This window comes from Giraffa tippelskirchi, chromosome 9 (assembly GCF_054371585.1).
Source record: "Giraffa tippelskirchi isolate mGirTip1 chromosome 9, T2T-mGirTip1v1.2.pri, whole genome shotgun sequence".
NCBI classification, from domain to species: Eukaryota; Metazoa; Chordata; class Mammalia; order Artiodactyla; family Giraffidae; genus Giraffa; species Giraffa tippelskirchi.
In genome coordinates this window covers 99,715,474-99,737,320 of record NC_137283.1, presented here as the reverse complement: position 1 = coordinate 99,737,320, position 21,847 = coordinate 99,715,474, and the positions used below count along the sequence as shown (strand labels likewise).

Here is a 21,847-nt window from a genome sequence, read left to right as displayed (position 1 = left end):
CTAAATATTAACTTATTTAATAACTATTAATATTTCTCACACTGGAAAAAACAGGAAGGCGAACATCAAATGAATAAGTTATCTATTATATTTTATATTCTTTCTGAAGCTTCTTTTCTAATTTGGAAGCAAAAATTCATACAAGTCTTCCATAATATGCTAACATAACTGTAACTGCATTTAGAAGGACTAACCTTACTGAATTTTAAAAATGACAACACTAAGCCAAAAAAAAAAAAACTGACAAAGCAGATTTATAGTTTTAAATAAAAAGCTGAATATATAATACAAACCATGAATACAAATTACAGTGTTTTTCTTAAATGCAGGTTATCACCCATTCAGTGCACTGAGACCAATCCTTTTTAATAAAACAGAACAAAACGGAAAATATCAAAGCATATTTACCGTTACTTGACATAAGATAAACAAATCTCATGATATAACATCTCTGAAATGTTAACAAGTACAAAGTACTTCTGCACAAAGTTCAGAACAGTAGCCTTCACCTGCCCCATTCTATTATCAGTAGAAACCAAGTTAAAAAGAAATAAACCCAAGGAATACAACCAAAAACCTTCTTTTCCTTATCTCATATGTCTAATCAGTTTCTGAAACTCTTCAGTCCATTTTAGAAGTATTCACTGAATTAGACCTCTCCTCTCCTTCCCACTGTCACAGATTATGTCTTTTGGCTCAACTGCTGCAGACCTCCTGCTGGAGCCGCTGCCCAAGCCAGCCTCTACCCTACTATCAGAAAATACACTTACATCATTCTTTTGTTTACAAAGGTCTGTGGGTTCCTTACTGAATATTAAATAAAACTCAAACTCCTTAACTTTGGCAAAGTTCTTCACCAACTGGCAATCTCATTTTCTAATACTTTACAACTCCTACCTCCCCAGCTCCAGCTCCCAACACTCTGTAGCTGCACATACCTAACCACTGCCTCCAAAGAGATCAGGTCCTTTCTGACTCCAAGCTACTCCTCTCTCTCTTCTTTAAGAGTCTGGATTCAGAATTAACTTGCTCTAAATGTTTTCTCTGATTCTTCCAGGGGGTATTAAAATAACTACTTTGTACTCTCCCAATATATCATTTAAAATACCATAACAACATTTACTAATCTATATTAACTCATACTTATATGACTTTCTTCTTCCTCACCAAATAGGAACAGTGAAAGGCAACTTTTTTTAGTCTCTAGCACAGAGCTGCACATTTAAGACAGGGTCTCAATAAATGCAGTATTATAACCACTGGGTAACCAATAAATGTTCCTAGTATAAAATAAAATTTTGGAGGTTTATAATTAGATCTTAAAAATATTCTTTCTTTTAGAAGGATTAAAACAGGGTTGGGGGGTGGGTTGGTTGTCTATTTTAAAATCCAGGAAATTTTAAGCTATCCCTTGAGACAGTGTGCACTTAAGCAACTATTTAAAGATCAGTAAATATTTTCCAAGGCAGCTAAGAAAAAAAAATTTTTTTAAACTAATAATTAAAAGTGATTTGAGGGGCTGTTGGCCAAAATTCCTAAAAAATGAGGGAAAACAATCTTCAATAAGCATCAAAGGCACTAAAAAAGTCACCAAAAAATTAAATAGAAGATTAAAACACAGAAAAATATCCACATTAATAGTCATCAGGAAAACAGAAACAGAAAATCTTGTAACCCACTGGAGAATACCTAGCTAAAGTGAAAAAAACCTAGAGGTATCTGTTATTCACCCCACTCTTCTACCTCAACTCAGTACTGCTTATCTCTAGGGTAAGTGACTCCAATCATCTTAATTTTTCTTTAATTATAGAATTAATAGTATAGCATAGTGGGAAAGAATGTGGACTGTGAAACTAGATCGCCTGGGTTCAAGTTATGTACCGCTCTTATAAGCAGTGAAATCTTGAGTAAGTCACGTAGCCAATCTGTGCCTCAGTTTCTTCATATGTAAAAAGAGGGGAAAAAATTATATATCTATCTTTTAGAGCTACTGTGACAACTGAATTAATATGCAAAGATATTTTTCAAAGGGCTAAACATAAAAACAGACACATAGATCAATGGAACAGAATAAAGGGCCCAGAAATAAATACCATTCAATAAATGGTATTGAGAAAACTGGACAACCACATGCAAAAGAACGAACCTAGACTTGATCTAACAGCACACATAAAAATCAACTCATTGAGTTAAAAAATGTAAGACTTGAAACCATAAAAGTCCTAGAAGAAAACACATGGGGTAAGCTCCTTGACATCAGAATTGGCAATGATTTTTTTGGATCTGACATCAAAAGTAAAAGCAACAAAAATCAAAAATGAAAAGTATACTACATCAAACTTCTGCACAGCAAAGTAAACCATCAACAAAATGAAAAGGCAATCTGTTGAATGGGAGAAAATATTTGCAAGCCATCTATCTGATAAGGGATTAATATCCAAAACAGAGAACTCACTCACATAACCCAATAGGAAAAATAATAATAATAATTTGATTAAAAATGAGGAAAGGAACTAAATAAATATTTCTCTAAAGAAGACATACAAGTGGCAACAGCTACATGAAAAGGTGATTCACATCACTAAGTAGCAGGGAAATGCAAATCAGAACCACTATGAGATCTTCATTCCTATTAGAATGGCTATTATCAAAAACATAATAACAAGTGTTTGCAAAAACGTAGAGAAAAGAGAAACCTTGTACACTACTGGCGGGCATGTAAACTGGTGCAGCCACCGCAGCACAGTATGGAGGCTCCCCATACTGAAACTAAAAATAGAACTATCATATGATCCAGCAACCCACACTTCTGGGTATATATCCAAAGAAAACAAAATCACTATTCCAAAGAGATATTAATATCTACATCCCCCACCCCACCCCCACCGTGTTCACTGCTGTATTGTTTATAATAGCCAAAACACAGAAACTACTTAAGTGTCCATCAACAGATGAATGACTAAAGAAGCTGTGTTTGTACAGAATGGAATATTATTCAGCCACAAAAAGAAGAAAATCCTGCTATTTGTTGCAAGGTGAATGGACCTTGAGAACATCACACTAAGTCAAATACCCAGAGAAAGACAAATGCTGAATAATCTCATTTAGACACAGAATCAAAACAAAACTCATAAAGACAAGCAACAGACTGGTGGCTTCCAGGAGCAGGGAGTGCGAGGGTGGGAGAAAAGGATGAAGGTGGTAAAAAAGCAGAAACTTCCAGGTATAAGATAAATAAGTTTGGGGATATAATGTACAACATTGTGACTATAGTTAATAATACTATATTGTATATTTGAAAGCTACTAAGAGGGTAAATCTTAAAAGTTCTCATCACAAGGGAAAAAAACTATTAATATGTGTGGTGATCGATGTTAACTAAGCTTATTATGGTAATAATTTTGCAATATATATATATATTGCAAATCACTATATTGTACACCTTAAACTAATACAATGTTACATATCGATTACATCTCAATCAAACTGGGGGGAAAAAAATCCACCTCAATCTAAGTTAGTTGGCTTTCTTGCATTTAAGGATTTCAATAAATTGAAGTTTAAGTAATTAACAGCTAGTATTCTTAGCATTCTAAATATAAAAATGATATCTGGAAGTTATTAACTATTATTATTATTAAAACTACTATTATTAGTATTAGTACTAAAATTATTAATAAAACTAATTTTAAAAAACATTACCACCAAAGTTATAACACTATATAGTCTTCAAATGTGATTCTAAATTTTCTTATTTTCAATTTGAGTATAACAAGGAAGAGCGTTAAACTAGGTTGGTTCAGGCTGAGGTTAAAATTAACTTAATAAGGCCAAGATCAGATGAATAAATAAGTGATTCACCTTTCACATAAAAAGTGTGAATCCAAACCAGTAATATTCTCATCATATAAGACAAGGAACTCAGGAGGGTTAAGGTAGCAACCAATATAGGTAAGACTATCTCTTTCTATGAAAAAAATCATGTGCTTATTGATTTCATATGTGGACAGGCCACAGATATCCTATCTTATATTCTGGTTACATGAAATGCTGTATTCAAAACAGCATTTTCAGAGCTATTTGGAATGAAGGCCACATAATTAATTTAATCTCTCAAAAAGCCTTTGTTTCTATCTATAACCTGGAAAAAATAGGTATGATTAAAAACTAGTAAAAGGTTTTTTAATAAAACCACTATAAACAGGAGGGAGTATAACAAGTGGTATTCCAGAGGGGTTTACCTTTGTCTTTGAATGCAAATATTTCATAATATCAATTAATAGAGAAAATATTCTACACGGCAGCAAATTAAGTCCAAACTTAAGAAGGATCATCAGCACCCAGGAAGAAATAAAAGTCCCAATAAAAATAAACACTGCTAAGTAAAGTTGCTAGACCTAATGAAAATTCATATAGCCATTGGTCTCCAAGGAAAGCAGAGTAAGCTCATTATTTCTCAATCAGCCTTTAATTTTCCAATACTTAAGAGCCAAAACTAAAACAGAACTTCAGTTTCAAAACACTCCAAAATAAAGTTTTGAGAAAATTTATAAAATAACATCCTCAAAATTAAAAACTTCATTGCCAGTCAAACTTCTCAGTACATTATTCTTAAAATGAGATAGGATGTTCAGAATTAATGAAAAAGCTTCAAAAAAGCTTCAGTAATGTCATGATAAAGCAATGTACATTGACTGTGATCAATAAACCCACAATCTCTGCCTCTACACGACAGTAAAATCACCTCATAGAAAACTTTACATGATATGTAGTCCATGTAGTCTATGAGGTGGTTTTTCATCCCATTTTTTTCAAAAGGTTAGTTAAAAATAGAGTTCACTTCAGAATTCTGAACTTTAGTATTGAAACAGCATCAATAAAGCAATGAAGACATCTACTATGTAAAGAGGGCATAAAACAAAGTTCCTGACCTTAAATCTACTCTCTTTAAAGTAATTTAAAATCTCTTTAAAGTAATTTAAAACTTTACCCAGTTCAGATGCCCTAGGCAGAATCCTACAGTCAAGATTCAGCCACTGTTCAGTGTAAGGAGTCCCAGGAGACACTAGCCCTAGTTTCAAATCTGAACGTCCCAGGCAAACCCAAACAGTTGGCCACCCTAGCTTGATTAAGTGGTAAGGGCAAAGAAAGTGACCCAAACACCTACTAAGCACTTATGTACCAATCCTATAAATCCAATAAAATGGGCTGATTGGATTAGAGGATCTTTAATCCCTACTAATCTAAAATTTTTAAATCTCTCACTGAAACTAGGCAGTGGCACTGATCTATTCTCTTCTGTCACATCTTACTTGGCCTTTTGGAAGCATGTGACTCTGACTCTTCCAGAAGGTTAACTTCTGACTCTTTTGACTCCTTCCTTCAGTCTCCTCTCCTCTGAAACATTACACTCTCCAGGTTTCACTCCTACCTCACCGGTGGCTGCTCCTTCACGGTCTCTCTTTGGATAGATCTTCTTCCTCTAACCGACTAGAAAACGTTAACCTCTGCTGTCTTCCGGATACTCTATGTGATCGTGTTTAAACACCATGTTCAAACTCTCTACCTCCAGCTCTCCCACCTCCCCAGAGATCCAGACTTCTATGCCCAACATCTCACCTGAACCTCTAAAACACATCTTAAACTCCATCCATGGCTAAAACAGAACTCTTAATTCCACTTACTTCCTCACCTTCCCCACCTTACGAAATGCCACTACCATCCACACAATTACTGAAGCCACCACTAAGACTTCATCTTTGATTCCACTTTTCTTCATCTGCCACCTCCAAACGCTCAGTAAACTCTGTTAGCTCTATTTCCCAAGTATATTCCAGACTCATTCTCTTCTCTCCAGTCCACTCTTACCACTCTCACCCAAACCATCATCTTTCACCCAATCACTGCAATGACCTATTAACCAGTTTCTCTACTATCAATCTTTTCCCCATCCCACCACAATTTCCTCCCCCTACAAAACAGCCAGGAGTGATCTATCAACACCAAGGATGGCAAACGTCTGCTTCATCTCCCCAGCACGCAGAACAAAACCCAAGGTCTGCCTTGCAGAAGCACTCAATGTGCTAAGTGAAAGAATGAACAGTCATCTTCCTAACCATCCACAACTGCCTTCCCTTCACATAGAATAGAACCCAAAATTCTTACAAATTCTTACAGGACTCCTTCACCTCATATCCCTGGTCACTATGCTCCAGACTCACTGATATTCTTCAAACTCCCCAAATTCATTTCCACCCTGGAGCTGTTTGTATACCCTCTGCCTGAACACTCCTGCCCTCATGTCTGGCTCCTTCTCATCACTCAGGTCTCAGAGCAATCTTACCTCCTCAGAGAGGCCTTGTCTACCCATATCCACCCATCCTATATCATCTCACTCAGCTCCCTTTTCTTCATTAGCTGAATTGTCGTGTTGTTGGTTTACTTACAAACTGTTTCCTCCCTACTAGCATGTAAGTTCCCTTGGAGCTGGGAACTTTCCTGTTCAATGTTGTACTCCCAGAGGCCAGTACAATGCCTACCTCACAATACATACTGAAAGAATGACTCACATTTACCAAGTAGCTATGTACGTGCCAAGCACTATGCTACATAACAATGAATTTTTTTTAATTAAAGAAAAACAGAAAGTGCAAGTAAAATATTAATATGAAGAGCAATTTGATGTTCTTTTATGTTGATCATCCCCACTGTTAAAATGACTATATACAATAAATTCCACTCTGTAGAATATTATTTTGCCAGTGTAAATATATATATCCTTAAAGTAATAATAATTAGCATCTCATTATAGCTTTAGAAGTTATCTAAATGATTGCATTATTCACTTTCAATACACAATTTGAGGGAAATAATTAAGATAAAACGCAGTAACATCTGAGAGCCTTCATTTCATCTTCTCAGAGTACACACAGACACATCTGAGCCAGTCAGGAAACTCGAGACTGTAAAATACCTTCTGTTCTCAACATACAGAAACATTCACAACAGAGGCTGTCAACTCACCACTTATTGCCTGGCCTCAGATTAGTTTACCACCTTCATCAAGCCAAGAAGCTATCAGTAATAATCAGGTGCATTTCGAAAAAGTCACTACTAAAGCTGAGATTAACCACTAATCCCTGAAAGCCTATTATAAAAGAACATGCTCAACTCAGTTTAGGCAGAAGAATTATGTTTCATTGGTATCATTGTACTTTGGGGTTCATTTAATTCAAAACCACAGAAAGACTTAGTATTTGACATAATCATACCAGTTACTACCACCTTCATTATGACATCACTAAACACCTTATAGCCAGGCATGAACTAGAGAAAGGCAGGGAGGCACTGAAGGCTTGAGGCGCTTGCACAAATGACCCTTCTGCAGATCGTGTAAGTATTTTCTATAACATTTTAATTTTAGCATACTTTAAAACTGTCATATCCAAATGTTTTAAGGATTAAATATATTAATATTTTGAAACTATGATTTATAAAAAGCAACAAATTCAATATCACTAAGTGCTGCTGTGGCTGCTAAATCGCTTCAGTCGTGTCCGACTCTGTGCGACCCCATAGACGGCAGCCCACCAGGCTCCTCTGTCCCTGGTATTCTCCAGGCAAGAACACTGGAGTGGGTTGCCATTTCCTTCTCCAATAACTAAGAGCAAGTGCTCAAAATATCACCATGTCATACTAGATATTTAAAACCTAAGGGAAATACATCCATCTTTCAAACAACTTTGAAACTATTACACATTTTGAATAATGGAGTATTCTCAAATACACTCAACCAAATCATAAAAAACATAACACATGTTCTACTTAAAATTAAGTTTTCTATATATTCAAAATGGATAACCCAAAAGGACCTATTGTATAGCTCATGGAACTCCACTCAGTGTTATATGCCAGTCTGGATGGGAGGGGGTTTAGGGAAGAATGGATACATGTATATGTATGACTGAATCCCTTCACTGTTCACCTGAAACTACCACAACATTGTTAATCGGCTATATTCCAGTACAAAAAAAAAAAAAATTGAAAGTTTGAAAAAAATAAAATAAAAGCAGGCAAAGGAAAATAAAATTAGCTTTCCAACCACACTTGCCAATCAAAAAAGGGGGGAGGGGCACTTTTGTTTGATCTGTGCATGAGAATATAAGAAAATACTCATTTTATTTTCGTTTACAACAGTTATCTTTGTAAAGCTGAAAAACTGTGGACAAAGTCAAAGCAAAATTAAATCCTACAGCAAAGGTCCAAAGTTCAGTACTTTCCATACCCACTAATTATTCCTACTTGTTTTAATTGCCATTACCTTAAAAAGAAAGTTTTCTCCAATTTTTTAGAATTAGTTCTATATTATCTTTGGTTTTCTCTTTAGTCTAGCTTAGTTGTCTGTTGTTTAGCTGTTGTGTCCAACTCTTTGCAACCCCACGGACTGTAGCCCATCAGGCTCCTCTGTCCATGGGATTTCCTAGGCGAGAATACTGAAGTGGGTTGCCATTTCTTTCTCCAGGCGATCTTCTGGACCCAGGGATTGAACCTGTGTTTCTTGCACTAGCAGGCAGATTAGTCTAGTTACATAACTGTATAAACAAACTAGTTTTTGGACATCTAGGATTAACCCACATATTGAGGCAAACTCATTTAAATACTAGAAATGATTTATGTATCCCTGTCTTAACACTAGCCCTCAAAACCAAAATGATTGCTAATAAATTCAATCAGGAGACTGGTTCCTTCTGCTTTCAGAAAAGCTCTAAAATCACTCAAGGTAATCAAAAGCTAACATTGGGCAGTGTTTCAAATGTATAAATTTTCTTTAAATTCTAAGAAAAAAAATGCCTACTTGAACCAACTCAGAGGTCATTATTTTAACCTTCACCACCTGCTCATTTGCTAAAGAAACCACACTTAAGTTTTACAAATGAGGCATAAATTAAGCTACAAAAATAATTTTAAAGGTTTGCTTTACTTAAGAAGAGAATAAACATAAATAATTACATTACTATTCTATAAAAGTAATCTATTCTTACCATACAGCTGAAGAAAAATTGTATTGGAAAGACATGCCCTGACTTACCAAAGGTTTATTACTGTCAAAAGTTAGATAAAATAAATATACTGTCCGAATTTACTAGATTTGGATATTATTTATAAAGTATCTTCTTCCACTATATTCTTTGCCACAGCAAAGGTTTAGAGGCTGCAATATAACCTCTAAGTCCTTTCTTCAGTTATTAACAATTTCTAAGCACTATGATGTTTTCATCTCCATAAAAAACAATGGAATAAATGGATACAATGCTTGGATGATATTATGCCTTCAAACATGTTATTATAACAAATAAACTTTAAGAGGTTAGTTTGCAAAGACATTACAGATGGCTTCTGACATGTACAGATAAATTGAAATCACTCCCTCCAGCCTCTGGGGATAATGAAGTGCCTTCTCACTGACTGAAGTTACTGTGATTGCAGAATTTGTAAATACCCAATGAGCATCAGAAACCTCTCAACTCCTGTCTCCTCCTCTTAGGACAAATAGTATACATTATAGACAAAATAATTTCCTACTTTTTTTTTTTTTACTAAACTCATGCCTACATTAAATTCTCTTATTTCTAAAGGCATTGCAAGACCAAATTTAAGAGAACAATTTCAAATCGAACTCTGAATTTGAAAGTTTATCTATGTCTAGATCTAATGGTACACTATGCCACTACAGTTAATAGTGTATTATTATATGCTTGAAATGTGTTAAGAGGGTAAATCTTAAAGTTTTCTCACCAAACACATGACACAAAGAAAAACTGTAACTATGAGGTGATGGATAAGTCAACTAGTTGGCTGTGGAGATCATTTCACAATGTGTATATACACATGCATATATCAAAACCAAGTTGCACATATTAAGTATATTACAATTTCTAAATGTCAATTACACCCTCAATAAACCTGAGAAAACTATCTATCTAAAAAAAAACACCACATCACAAATTTCTAAAGTATCACAGAATCGCATTATTTGAAATTTTAATAGAAATCTGAGTTTGTGTCTGATATTTTTTAAATAGCAAAAATACTACCAACAAAAACCCACTTCCAAATACTTTTTTGTTTTGTTTGTAAATCGCCTTGAAAACATATACCAAAATGTCAATTACACAAGTAGAGCTCAAACATTTTGTGTAACAAGGTTACCTAACAGAGGAGTCCTAGAAACACCTGGAGTTGCAGGAAAATTTTTGTGTATGTACATATGGCGGCTTTTTCTGGATAAATGATCCATATAACTTGCAGCTTCTAGGGCGCGGGGAGGGGAGGTGGGTGGTTCAAAATACAATTAAGATTAAATTAAAGCGCCTGAAAAGAACAGCCAACGTCATGTAACTTGTCAATGTCAGATAACCAAGTCTTATTTTTTACATTCCTAATCAGGGGACGATTTATTCTAATTTGGTGGCTCCTACACAACTTTCAAGTGATGCAGGTATGAAATGGCTCTGCATTAGAAAACAGTTCCCTTCACACACCCAACGCGGCAAACCCCAAATTTTTCTCGAAAAGGCCAGGCACAGGCAAACGGATTAACACCCCCTCTTGCTCAAAGATCGACTGGCTTTGGCAGGACGTGTCCTCCACAGAGAACTGCCGGGCGGTGACCAGGTTTCAGTGAGGAGATGGACCCCTAGGCGCGCACTAGCAGTCGAGACATCCCCAGCAGCCTCCTCCTACCTCAAAACGCACCCTCCAGTAGGGTCTGCGGGCGCGGCTGCAGCAGACCCCGGCGCCCCTGGCGCGCCCCGCACAGCCGCCGCTGCAGCACTGTCGCAGCGACCTTCCCGCCCGGATCTCCGGGAGCCCCTTTACCCACGTCCCCACACCCCACCCGAGAAAAAAGGGAGGGGGACGCACAACAAAGCGCAATCCGAGGAGGCCCAAGCGAGCTGTAAGTTGGGGCGCCGGGGCTGAGGCCCGACGAGGAGCGGCCGGGACACGGAGCCGCGATGCCGCACGGATCCGGCCGGGGAGGCGGGCAGCCAGATGTCAGCTCGCCCGGCTGGGTGTCGGCAGCCGGGAGGAAGCCGGGCTGGCGGGAGGGCGGGCGCGCGGCTAGGGGGAAGCCAGGCCGGAGGAGGGGGGGGAGCGGCGGCGGCGGGGTCCCCAGGGCGCCGCGGTCGGCCGCGACCCCCACCCCGGCCGGCGGCCTGTCCCGTTACTTACCCGCTGGGAAGCTGCGGGCTTCACCGGGGCTGTCCCGGCCGCCGGCCTCCGGGGCCAGGAAGCGCCCCCACATCGCGGGCGGGCGTGCCGAGTGGGCCGGGGGCGCCCGATTGCCCACGCCCGTCCTCCCCTGCCTTTGCCTTCTGCTTCTTCGGCGGCGGAAACTTGTGCGGAGCCGGGGCTGCTTCGCACCCGCGAGGCGGGGTGAACGGGTGGGCTGAGCAACGGCCCTCAGCTACGGGAAGGGGGCGCAGGGGCCGGATTCGCCGCGGCGGCGGCGGCGGCTGCCATGGTCAGCCCAGCTGTGCTGAGGCCCGGGCCAGGGAAGCGGCGGCTCCGCGGTGACGGCGGCTCGGTCCCTGGCCGAGCCCAGGCTGCGAGGCTCCAGACGAAGTTGCAGCTGCGGCTTCTCTCCACCCCCTCCGCTCCCGGAGCCCGAGCCGGAGCCCGAGCCGGGCAGGGGCGGGGCCTGGCGGGGGCGGGGCTTAGTGCGCTTACAAAAGGCGTGCGCGGCGCGGGGCGGGGCCCGCGGGCCGTTCCAGGTGGGTACCATCAAGTCCCTTTGCTCCGCAGTTGGCGTCGGACATACCGGCTGTATCCCTCTTTTGCCATCCCAGGGCTCAGTGCGGTGAGGAAAAGGCGGAACTTGGCCCAGGGACTTGTCTTGAGGTTCCCCGCTACGTTGGTTAATCCCTCAGGCCCTCCGGGGCACCTTTCAGAAAAAGGCATGGAAGACCTGCCTTCACGTCAAGACTGCTTGTGATAAAAGAGGATCACTTTGTCTCATTTGGGGTTGGAATTAAAGTTGTCATCATGAATTCTATAAGCATCGTTTATTGATCATTGTAGAGGATAGTAAAGAGGTCATTTTCCTCAATTTACAACCGAGGCGGGGAGAGGGTACCAAAATATCTACAACACGGAGACGAGTGCAAAAAAAAACAGGAAAAAAGACCGGAGGTAAATAAGTACCAGGGGGTTCAAGGAGGGGCTGTCAATTTTAATCTAGTAGCTCAGTGTTTCAGATAAGCAATCAGTCAAAATGACACCCAAGTATGTAATGGAAGGGCAACTACACCTTCACGTTCCTCCTCTGCCTGGTCAGATTCCACCCTTCACCTGAACCCAGAGTGCAAGAGCAGGTATCCTGAGTTAGGACAAAAGGTGCAGCATCCTCTAAATCTTCCTTTTCATTGGCAATATTTATAACCCTTAAAATAGTGCATTTAATAAATACTGGTTGAGCACTGTAGAAGGAAGTGAGCTCTGGATCTGGCTGATGAATCGGATAAACCGGAAAGCAGGTTGCTAACCCTTAAAAAGCTTTGACTACAGTGATGCTTTTTCCTGTTTTGGACGTTTGCTAACAAAGGCCTCATGTTTGTATTCAGTTTAGTTAGTTCAGTTTCTCAGTCGTGTCCAACTCTTTGTGAATCCATGGACTGCAGCATACTAGGCTTCCCTGTCTTTCACCATTTTCCGGAGCTTGGTCAAACTCGTGTCCATTGAGTCGGTGATGCCATATGACTGTCTCATCCTCTGTCACCCCCTTCTCCTCCTGCCTTCAATCTTTCCCATTATCAGGGTCTTTTCTAATGAGTCAGCTCTTCGCATCAGGTGGCCAAAGTATTGGAGCTTCAGCTTCAACATCAGTCCTTCCAATGAATACTCGGGACTGATTTCCTTTAGGATTGACTGGTTCGATCTCCTTGCAGTCCAAGGGACTCTCAAGAGTCTTCTCCAACACCACAGTTCAAAAACATCAATTCCTCAATGCTCAGACTTCTTATAGTCCAGCTCTCACATCCATACATGACTACTGGAAAAACCATAGCTTTAACTAGACAGATCTTTGTCGGTAACGTCTCTGCTTTTTAATATGCTGTCTAGGTTGGTCATAGCTTTTCTTCCAAGGAGCAAACATCTTTTAATTTCATGGCTGCAGTCACCATCTGCAGTGATTTTGGAACCCAAGAAAATAAAGTCTCACTGTTTCCATTGTTTCCCCATCTATTTGCCATGAAGTGGGATCAGATGCCATAATCTTCATTTTTTGAATGTTGAGTTTTAAGGCAACTTTTTCACTCTCCTCTTGAGGTTCTTTAGTTCCTCTTCACTTTCTGCCATAAGGGTGGTGTCATCTGCATATCTGAGATTATTGATGTTTCTCCCTACAATCTTGATTCCGGCTTGGTCTTCATCCAGCCTGGCATTTCACATGATGTACTCTACATATAAGTTAAATAAGCAAGGTGACAATATACAGCCTTGATGTACTTCTTTTCCAATTTGGAACCAGTCTGTTGTTCCATGTCTGGCTCTAAATGTTGCTGCTTGACATGCATACAGATTTCTCAGGAGCCAGGTAAGGTGGTCTGGTATTCCCGTCTCTTTAAGAATTTTCCACAGTTTGTTGTGACCTACACAAAGGCTTTATCATAGTCAATAAAACAGAAGTAGATGCTTTTCTGGAATTCTCTTGCTTTTTCTGCCTAAAACTTTTAGAGGTTAAATTATATCTAGATGTTTTGTAATTTATTTGATTGCAGTTTTACATTTGGTCTCCCACAGGTAGAGTTCCACTTATTTCTCCAAATCCTGAACAACTGATCAAGGGTCAACTGTTTCTAAGGCTAGAAAGTGATAGAAATATGAAAAAAAGAATGCAATTGTTTCCTTTCTGTGATTTAAATGTGCATTAACCCATGTAATATGACACTTGAATAGTATAGGTTCAAAAAGAAACCTAAAAAAGTAAATTCTAACATGAATTATCAGAAGCTATAGAATTATATGAAAGTATTCCTTTTTTTCATGATTTATAGTTACTATATTCTCATATTAGGTACAGCATTTATTAAATACCAAATTTTGTATACAGATCTAAGACATGTATGAACTATTACAAATATATCTCAGTCCTTTGTGAGTTAATATATACTTACTGTTATTCTAAAACTCTGCCAACTTCCACTCAATTCTAAGTAGTGTTTTTAAAAAATAATTTACTCAGTTCTTCTATGTTCTTATCAAATTGAAAGGCATGCCACTACATATACCAAAAAAAAGTGTGACGTTGAGACCATGTAAAATATTTCAATACTTATTACAGAGCATAAGCAAATAGAAAAACATGTTGCTATTTTGGCAGTTGGCACCACCAAGGATAAATTTTTTGTGTTCCTACTAATTAAACTTGAGAGGATAGAAAGCTAATGCAATTAAAATAATAGAAATACTAAAAATATTATGTATACAAAGTAAACTGTAACCATCATTTTTAAAAATCATACACATTATGAACATACAGTTGATCCTTAAACAACATAGGGGTTGGGGGCACCTACCCTCTGCACAGTAGGCAGTTTCAAGTATAAAATAAAGTCGCCTTAAATCCTCATTCCCAACTCCTCAGTATCCACGTTTTGGCATCCAAGGATTCAACCAACCAAGGATTCTGTAGTACTGCAATATTTACTATTGAAAAAAAACCACATATAAGCCATACCGCACAGTTCAAACCTGGTTTTTCAAGGGTCAACCATATACTGAATTGAGATTTCCAGCCACATCGATGATATACCCGGTATCCATGGTTTTCAGAATGATTAAAATTAATCATAGCACAAGATTGAGAGACTGAGGACTACCTAACCATTACTAAGGCCGATGTTATAAACCAGCATGTTTTTGTTTCATTGTGACAGTATGTAAAGACCATAAGGAGAATCCTATTAATACACATTCTGACATTATTTCCTTGCTTGCTCAGTCGTGTCCTGCTCTTTGCAACCCAATAGACTGTAGCCCTCTAGGCTCCTCTGTCCATGGGATAATGCCAGCAAGAACACTTGTGTGGGTTGCCTTTTCCTCCTCCAGGGGATCTTCCCAACTCAGGGAGTGAATCCATGTCTCCAGCGTCTCCTACACTGGAAGGTGGATTCTTTACCACTGAGCCACCTGGGAAGCCCGAGACATTTATTATTGAACTTCAATATTTTAGTAATTTTTCTTAGTAGATATAATACAAGTAATGAAAATAGTGACTGTATATGCTTGTGTATGTGTATATATGTGTATATATACAATTGCTTAGGCGAAATTTGCATATTTAATGTTTTGAGAGAGGACTTTAAAAAGAGGAAAATAGTACTAAAAATTTACTGTCAGATCTGTATTAAACTCCTCATTTGAAATATTGCATTAAAAAGACACTATTTGAAAATAAAAATATATGTTGCATTCATAAATCTTAAATTCTTTGCGTATGAATCTCTAAACTCATTAAGTTTAAACTATCTTACATGTATTTTTCTTATATAAATTTATCATATTGAGCAAACAACAACCAGTGAATAGAGAAGTGATGTAACAATGGATATGTGATATTTTAAAATTAGGAAAGCATATGATACACAATATAGGCAACCTCAAGAGAGTGTAATGTTTACAAAAATATGAAATATCAAAACAAACAAAATGTAGAAAAATTAAACCAACCAATAACAATTGAAAGAGTTCCTAAAGAACAGTTGCCACTTGATAGGAACAGATTTGTGGATGAAGTCTGAAAAATTCCGAGGAACTGATAGTTCTGGTGTATTAAAGGTGTAACAAGGACTATGATATATAAGTTCCAGATCACAAAAATGACAAGTTACTAGATTTATTATGAGTTGTTGTAATCTCAAATAATCATTTAAAATAATGAAAAAAAGAAAACTCAGAAACTTTTTCACTTGATGATGGGTTTGAAAATTGCAATTGGATTCCTAGCAGATACATTCAACTATATAAAGGACTGATGCTCAGGCTGAAACTCCAATACTTTGGCCACCTGGTGTGAAGAGCTGACTCATTGGAAAAGACCCTAATGCTGGGAAAAATTGAAGGCAGGAAGAGAAGGGGACGACAGAGGATGAAATGGTTAGATATCATCACCAACTCACTGGACATGAATTTGAGCAAACTCCAGGAGACAGTGGAGAACAGAGAAGTCTGGCATCTGCAGTTCATGGGGTCACAGGCAGACATAACTTAGGACTCAACAACAACAATACAAAAGTGAATAGAAGAGATATAGGTTAATTAAGCTGTCTGTGGATCAGTTTCCTTATCTTTAATTTGTGGATGACAATAGTAACTACCTAATAGGACATTTGTGGGTATTAAATGAGTTAATACTTGTAGTGTGCTTAGAACAATGCACGTATGTACCCAATATTAGTGACACAGACATACAATCTAGAAATGGAGTCCTGATATACCTCACCAAGAGAAAAATAGCATTGATGGGTACAATGAGGTTAGTTATAGATAATACTTTGTATCAGAATGATATATCAGAATAAAGTACTGATTGATAGCTTTTCCTGGCCCTTTGGGGTTACTAATTATTTCAGGTTATGGTGAAATGATGCACTTCTGAAAAATATTTACCAAATTCTTTGGGTCCAAGTTCATAGAAGACTTCATTCCAGGCTCTGATTCCCTGAACTTCCCATGTGGATGTTTGCTCAGCTACTGGGTTTCCTGTCTCTGCCCAATACTACCAAAATAGCAAAAGGAAGATTAGGGAGAGGTGGCCAGGTGGTGTAGCCAGGCCAAGAGGGTGAGGACACCTCATCTCAAGTCCTTGATTCCTTAGAGATACAGAAAAATGGAGAAGACTCTTGAGAGTCCCTCAGACTGCAAAGAGATCAAACCAGTCAATCCTAAAGGAAATCAATCCCGAATATTCATTGGAAGAACTGATGCTGAAACTGAAGCTTCAATGCTTTTGCCACCTGATGCAAAGAACTGACTCCTTGGAAAAGACCCTGATGCTGGGAAAGATTGAAGACAGGAGAAGAAGGGGATGACCAAGGACAAGATGGTTGGATGGCATCACCGACTCAATGGACACGAGTTTGAGCAAGCTCCAAGAGATGATGAAGGACAGGGAAGCCTGGCATACTGCAGTCCATGGGGTCACAAAGAGTCAGACATGACTGAGCAACTGAACAACAACAGAAAATGAATCTTACCTATACCTTTGGCTCCAGAGTTGGGTTGCGATGGCTAATGAGAAAGTAGGTAAGATATGGATCACTTGAATAATGGAGTGGTCCTTTGGGTGGGAGGTGAGACTGGAAAGGATTAAATTAAGCCAAAAGATAAAGTTTAGTCTTCCAGGGACCATCAATGTTTACTTGAACTGCTTATAACTGACATCTTTGTCAGTGGAAATTATTACAGTCACTACCTGGTCATACTGAGCCTATATATAGAAAAGATTCAAGGTCATTTACAATGAAAGGGGGACAGCAACCTTGACAGTGTATGAAGAAACAAATTCTTCTCTGTCTTCCTTTTCAGACACCAAATGCTAAGTGGAAGGAGGAAATTGTGGAGTTCAAGAAAGCTGATCATGCCTTCACTAAAGGCACACACAGTTTCCTACCTAAACTACATCAATGGAGAAGAAGACTAGTTTAATAACTTAAAATGTCCAAAGGTTACGAAATTGGATTGGGATGTACTTAGTGGAAAGAGGAGTTTTCAGCAGAGTACAGTTGGTCAGTTAGTGGGGGGAAAAAACCTTAGGGTCTGTACTCTCAATGATTTGAGAATTTTCACTAAACTGGTTAAATATTGTATGTAATCCTGAAAACAATGTCATCAGAAGCTAATATTAGCTCTATTTAAAAGATGGAGGGAAAAGACCTGGAGAAGTTAAACAAGTTCACACAAGCAGTAAAGGTAGAATTCAGATCTACCCTAAGGAACTTTTCCCCATCATGTTTGTTAACATGATGCAAAACAAATATTATAAGATTTTTTCTTCAGATGCCATATGAGAAGGAAGAATCTAATTATAGGATTTCTGTATAGTGTTTAGGGTTCAGCCAAGACTGGAAACTATGTGACATTAATCTGTATTATTGTATGATTTTCTTTAGCTGTGGCTATCAGCTTAAGTATAGGAATAAAGAAGGCAGATGGATAAACATGGTTTTGCATTGTGGGCACTAAGGGAAAAGGGACCGAGAATTTAAGGATATTGGCTGGAGAATGGATGAAGTGATGAGGAACTGGGTCTAGCCTACCTGGAGAAAGCAGTGATGTCAAGAGAGGGTGAAATGTTTAGAGAAGGTGGAGGGAGTAGGGGAGTGAAAGTTTCACACAAAAGCAAAGAGCAGATATAATGAGAATAAGGGGATGAACAGTGGAAAGATAGGTTGTTATAGTGAACAGGTAGCATGTAACAGTTTAAGATTACAGAGGTGAGACTGTAGAGAAATTCAACTGATGGGGCAGTACTAGAGTTGCTTCGCTCTGATTTCCCTTCAAGAAAGACCTTGATGTTCATCCACAAGGATGGTCAGTCCACAAGCTGTTAACACATGAGGAGTCTGCCTCAGCTTTTGAGTGGAGGCCTCTCTTTTCCTGGAGAGCCCCAGCCAATGACTAAGCGTGGCAGAGGTACTGGGGCATGCCAGTCTTTCCAATGCAGAACCCTTCCAATCATCAGCCTTTGTTCTCTAGCTCCCCACCGGATTGACTTAAACCACATCAGATATGCACTTCGGTCTGAGTCTTTCCTTTCCAATCCCATTTCCTGCCTCTTTCATCTTTTGCAGGTGTTATCTCCAATAAACGCCTTGCATTCCTAACTCCATTTTAGCATCTGCTTCCCAGAGAACCCAACTGAAACAACCTGTGAAGATAAAGATATAAAGGAGTTGGGTTTTTGTCCATTTATCTGTTTAAGAAGTAAAATGGGGGTTCTTGGAGCCTGATGAAAATGTTCTTGAGTGCAGTCAACCAAGAATGAGTAACCACAAAGGCAGCACAGAGCAACATGAACTGACTCCAGTGATACAGATAAATGCAGAGGAAGACAAGACTGAGAGGAACAACAGGTTTGAGTGCACTCAGAATGCCACCTGGGCACACATGAAACTCACTGGACAAAGTCCTCAATAGTCCTGCCTTGGCTGGTCCTGGCGGCAGCTATCCCGGTTAAACAAGTTTACCACTATCCAAGGTGCTTCCAGAAGCAGACTACAGACTTGGACAGCTTACTGAGTTCACTGAGGTCCACAGGATTTAATTAACTAATTAAGAGCAGTTCATAGGTTACAACTTCACCACTTAAATAATTTTAAAACATTCAGACAGTTTTCACGGTAGCTTTGTTACTTCTAGGTGGTAGGTAGTATTCAGTTCAATAGCTCTATTAACTTTGGTAAGTTTTCACTCCTAAGAGTTTTCCTATTTTTCTTACATAATGGGAGGATGTAGGGATCTCTGGAACTGTAAATAAAGCTATTATCACTAAAACAACCCCTAGAGTGACCTGGGTTAATTTAAAGAATGGACACTTTGGCCAAAATTTCAATGGAATTTTAACAAGTATTATAGTCAGAAAACAAAAGAAAAGTCTAGCTATAGTTTCTGGATTTATGGGGGAACTCATTTCTTTGTTATTTTTCTGTGATTATAAAAATAATACATATTAAAAACCAAAAGAAGATAGTACATAAATGTTCATTACTTACTCATTTAGTAAATATTAATATTTGTTGAATATCTAAGTAGAGCAGGAAAAAGTAGGGCCAGGTGTAAAAGTTTGACTTATTTCACTATAATGCCTTATAGCTTTTTAATTTTCTGTTTTACAAACATACATAGATATCTATAAGGTGAGGGCTCTTTGGGGGTTTTTAAACCCAAATTATCTCTTAGAAAAGATGGAGTCACTTTGTGCTCCAGTCCTTACAAGTCCCTAATATTATGGATCACTCTCTTACTTTATTTTGATGAACAGCATACTGACTGGAGAAGTCATCTAGCTTGATGTAAATTCAATCCATAAAATCTAGAGTCAGTATTTTTTTTTAAATAGATAATTTTAAAACAGTAAAGTGTAGTACAAAAATGACTACATTTTACTAATCACAAATATATATTGAATGTGAAAGTGGAAAAAGCAACAAGTCTTTTGTTAGTGTTAAGCAACACTAATGTGTTGATATTTAATCATTTCACTTATATTTCAAAATTTTAACATTTCAAGCTGTCCCAAACTTGGGACACATTTCTGAATGTGTCTTGGAAAAAATGGGGATCTCCTGATATTTGGACATATCTAGACTAATGAATTAAAATTAATTCATTTAAATTGGTCTACTTTTTACTCTACTTTGAGCCGTAGACAAGATATTTCTAAACATATATAATATTTTATAATGTTATTTAGGGGGAATCTATTTTATCATACTACCTAAAACTGAATTCAGAAGAAATAACTTGTTAAAGACTTTTCTTACAACTCAATAAGACTTAAAAGTTTTTAAAAACCTTGAGTAACCAATTTTTACTTTTATTATACTTATTGAGACCTTTTAAAAAATGTTTTCTGCACCCTGAATTGCCAATTACTGAACTGCAAAACTGCAAATGAAAGTACAGAAAAGGCACCCGAACATCAAATACATTCATTATCATAAGTGCTCGTAGAGAATCTGAGATGAATTAACAATGAACAAAGCATCTAAAATTAAATTCACACTCCTTGTTCATATATTATGGATGATGACAAAATAAATTACAAAAGATACATATGATATACATAAATTTATATGGTATTTTCCTAATTGGGATATTACATGTTTTTACATAATTAGGTACTTTTTTTTCGTTACAGATAACCTCCTAATGAAGTTATAGAGCCTTAGTAAAATTGGGCAAGTTATTTATACTGTGAAAACCACTGAAAGATAACTGTTCTCAACTGAGACCAGAAGATAGCGATAGGATTTATTTTCAGAATCTTAAAAAGATGTACGATTTCAGCAGGACGCACCTATAGTGACACTAAGGAGGTCGCGGATGGACTGGGAGCATCTGACCGGCGTTGGAGAGAACAGCGCCAAAGGCATTATCCAGAGGATTCTGCACAGCGGTTGCCTGAAGGCTGCTGCCTTCTTTGCTCACCCTTGAACGTCAGTCTGGTTCTGGCCCAGGCCCAAGAGCTAAGTTTCAGATCACAGCGGGCTTAGGAGCACCGTGCGCATTGGAACATCTAATCCCGCCGGCTTGCCCTAAAACGGCCCCTGAATTCACCCGCCCGCGGAGCCTGGTGCCTGAAGCTGCTTCTAGAAAATCGAAGCATAGAAGATCAACACCACTTTTGCCCTGGGTTTGAGTTTGGGTTTTACCACATTTTTTTTTTTAAGGAATTTTCATCCTCATACCATCTCTTTGGACAGGTGGTTTCACATTTCTTAGAGGAAATGAGTCTCAGTTAGCAGACGAGGGTGTACATCTCCGTGTGTTCAGGAGACCTACCTGATACAGGAGAAGCCGGTACCAGACACTGTCGCTTTCCTGTTACCTTTTCATCCAGGCGTTATGATGAATTTCCTTACAATGTTTGGTTCATATGGGCATTTGCCTGCTAAAGAGGTAAACTTTGCGCGAGTTTTGAGATGGCTTTCTCCTGAGGTGGCTGCCGGCTCACAGAGAAGGTCTGCTGACGGAGACCGGCAAAGAGAGCCGCAGTGAAGCTCGTGCCTTGATTCCTTTTCACAAACTGGCAGAAGGCCAGACCCAGAGTATTGCTCCAGGG

At 38.7% G+C, this 21,847-nt stretch overlaps 1 protein-coding gene and 2 long non-coding RNA genes across 15 annotated transcripts in view; 1 reads left to right on the top strand and 2 right to left on the bottom strand.

Moving 5' to 3' along the window:
* Nucleotides 1–21,847, bottom strand: part of CEP85L (centrosomal protein 85L) — a 203,474-nt gene that overhangs the window by 140,241 nt on the left and 41,386 nt on the right. For 4 of the 13 annotated variants that reach the window (XR_014065799.1, XR_014065798.1, XM_081530903.1 and 1 more), the window contains exon 1: nt 11,233–11,669. The exons of 1 other annotated variant lie outside the window; for it this stretch is intronic. Coding sequence is in view for 1 of the 12 variants with exons in the window: in XM_081530902.1 (XP_081387028.1) it covers nt 11,233–11,305 (73 nt within the window). In the remaining 11 variants the exon portion in view is untranslated. Of the gene's footprint in view, nt 1–5,431; nt 5,527–6,343; nt 6,489–7,023; nt 7,234–10,743; nt 10,865–11,232; nt 11,670–21,847 lie in introns of those variants that run through there. 8 more of the 13 variants (XM_081530905.1, XM_081530908.1, XM_081530904.1 and 5 more) reach the window with 6 other exon arrangements.
* On the top strand, nt 7,307–12,055 carry LOC145521968 (uncharacterized). The gene is made up of 4 exons (XR_014065811.1): nt 7,307–7,392; nt 10,447–10,498; nt 10,619–10,957; nt 11,850–12,055. It is a non-coding gene; the product is annotated as an uncharacterized LOC145521968 (long non-coding RNA).
* The window catches only part of LOC145521972 (uncharacterized), a 47,901-nt gene continuing 38,104 nt past the window's right edge, over nt 12,051–21,847 (bottom strand). The window contains exons 2-3 of the long non-coding RNA XR_014065814.1: nt 14,580–14,709; nt 12,051–13,865 (exon numbers count right to left, since the gene is read on the bottom strand). This is a non-coding gene — a long non-coding RNA (uncharacterized LOC145521972). The remainder of the gene's footprint in view (nt 13,866–14,579; nt 14,710–21,847) is intronic.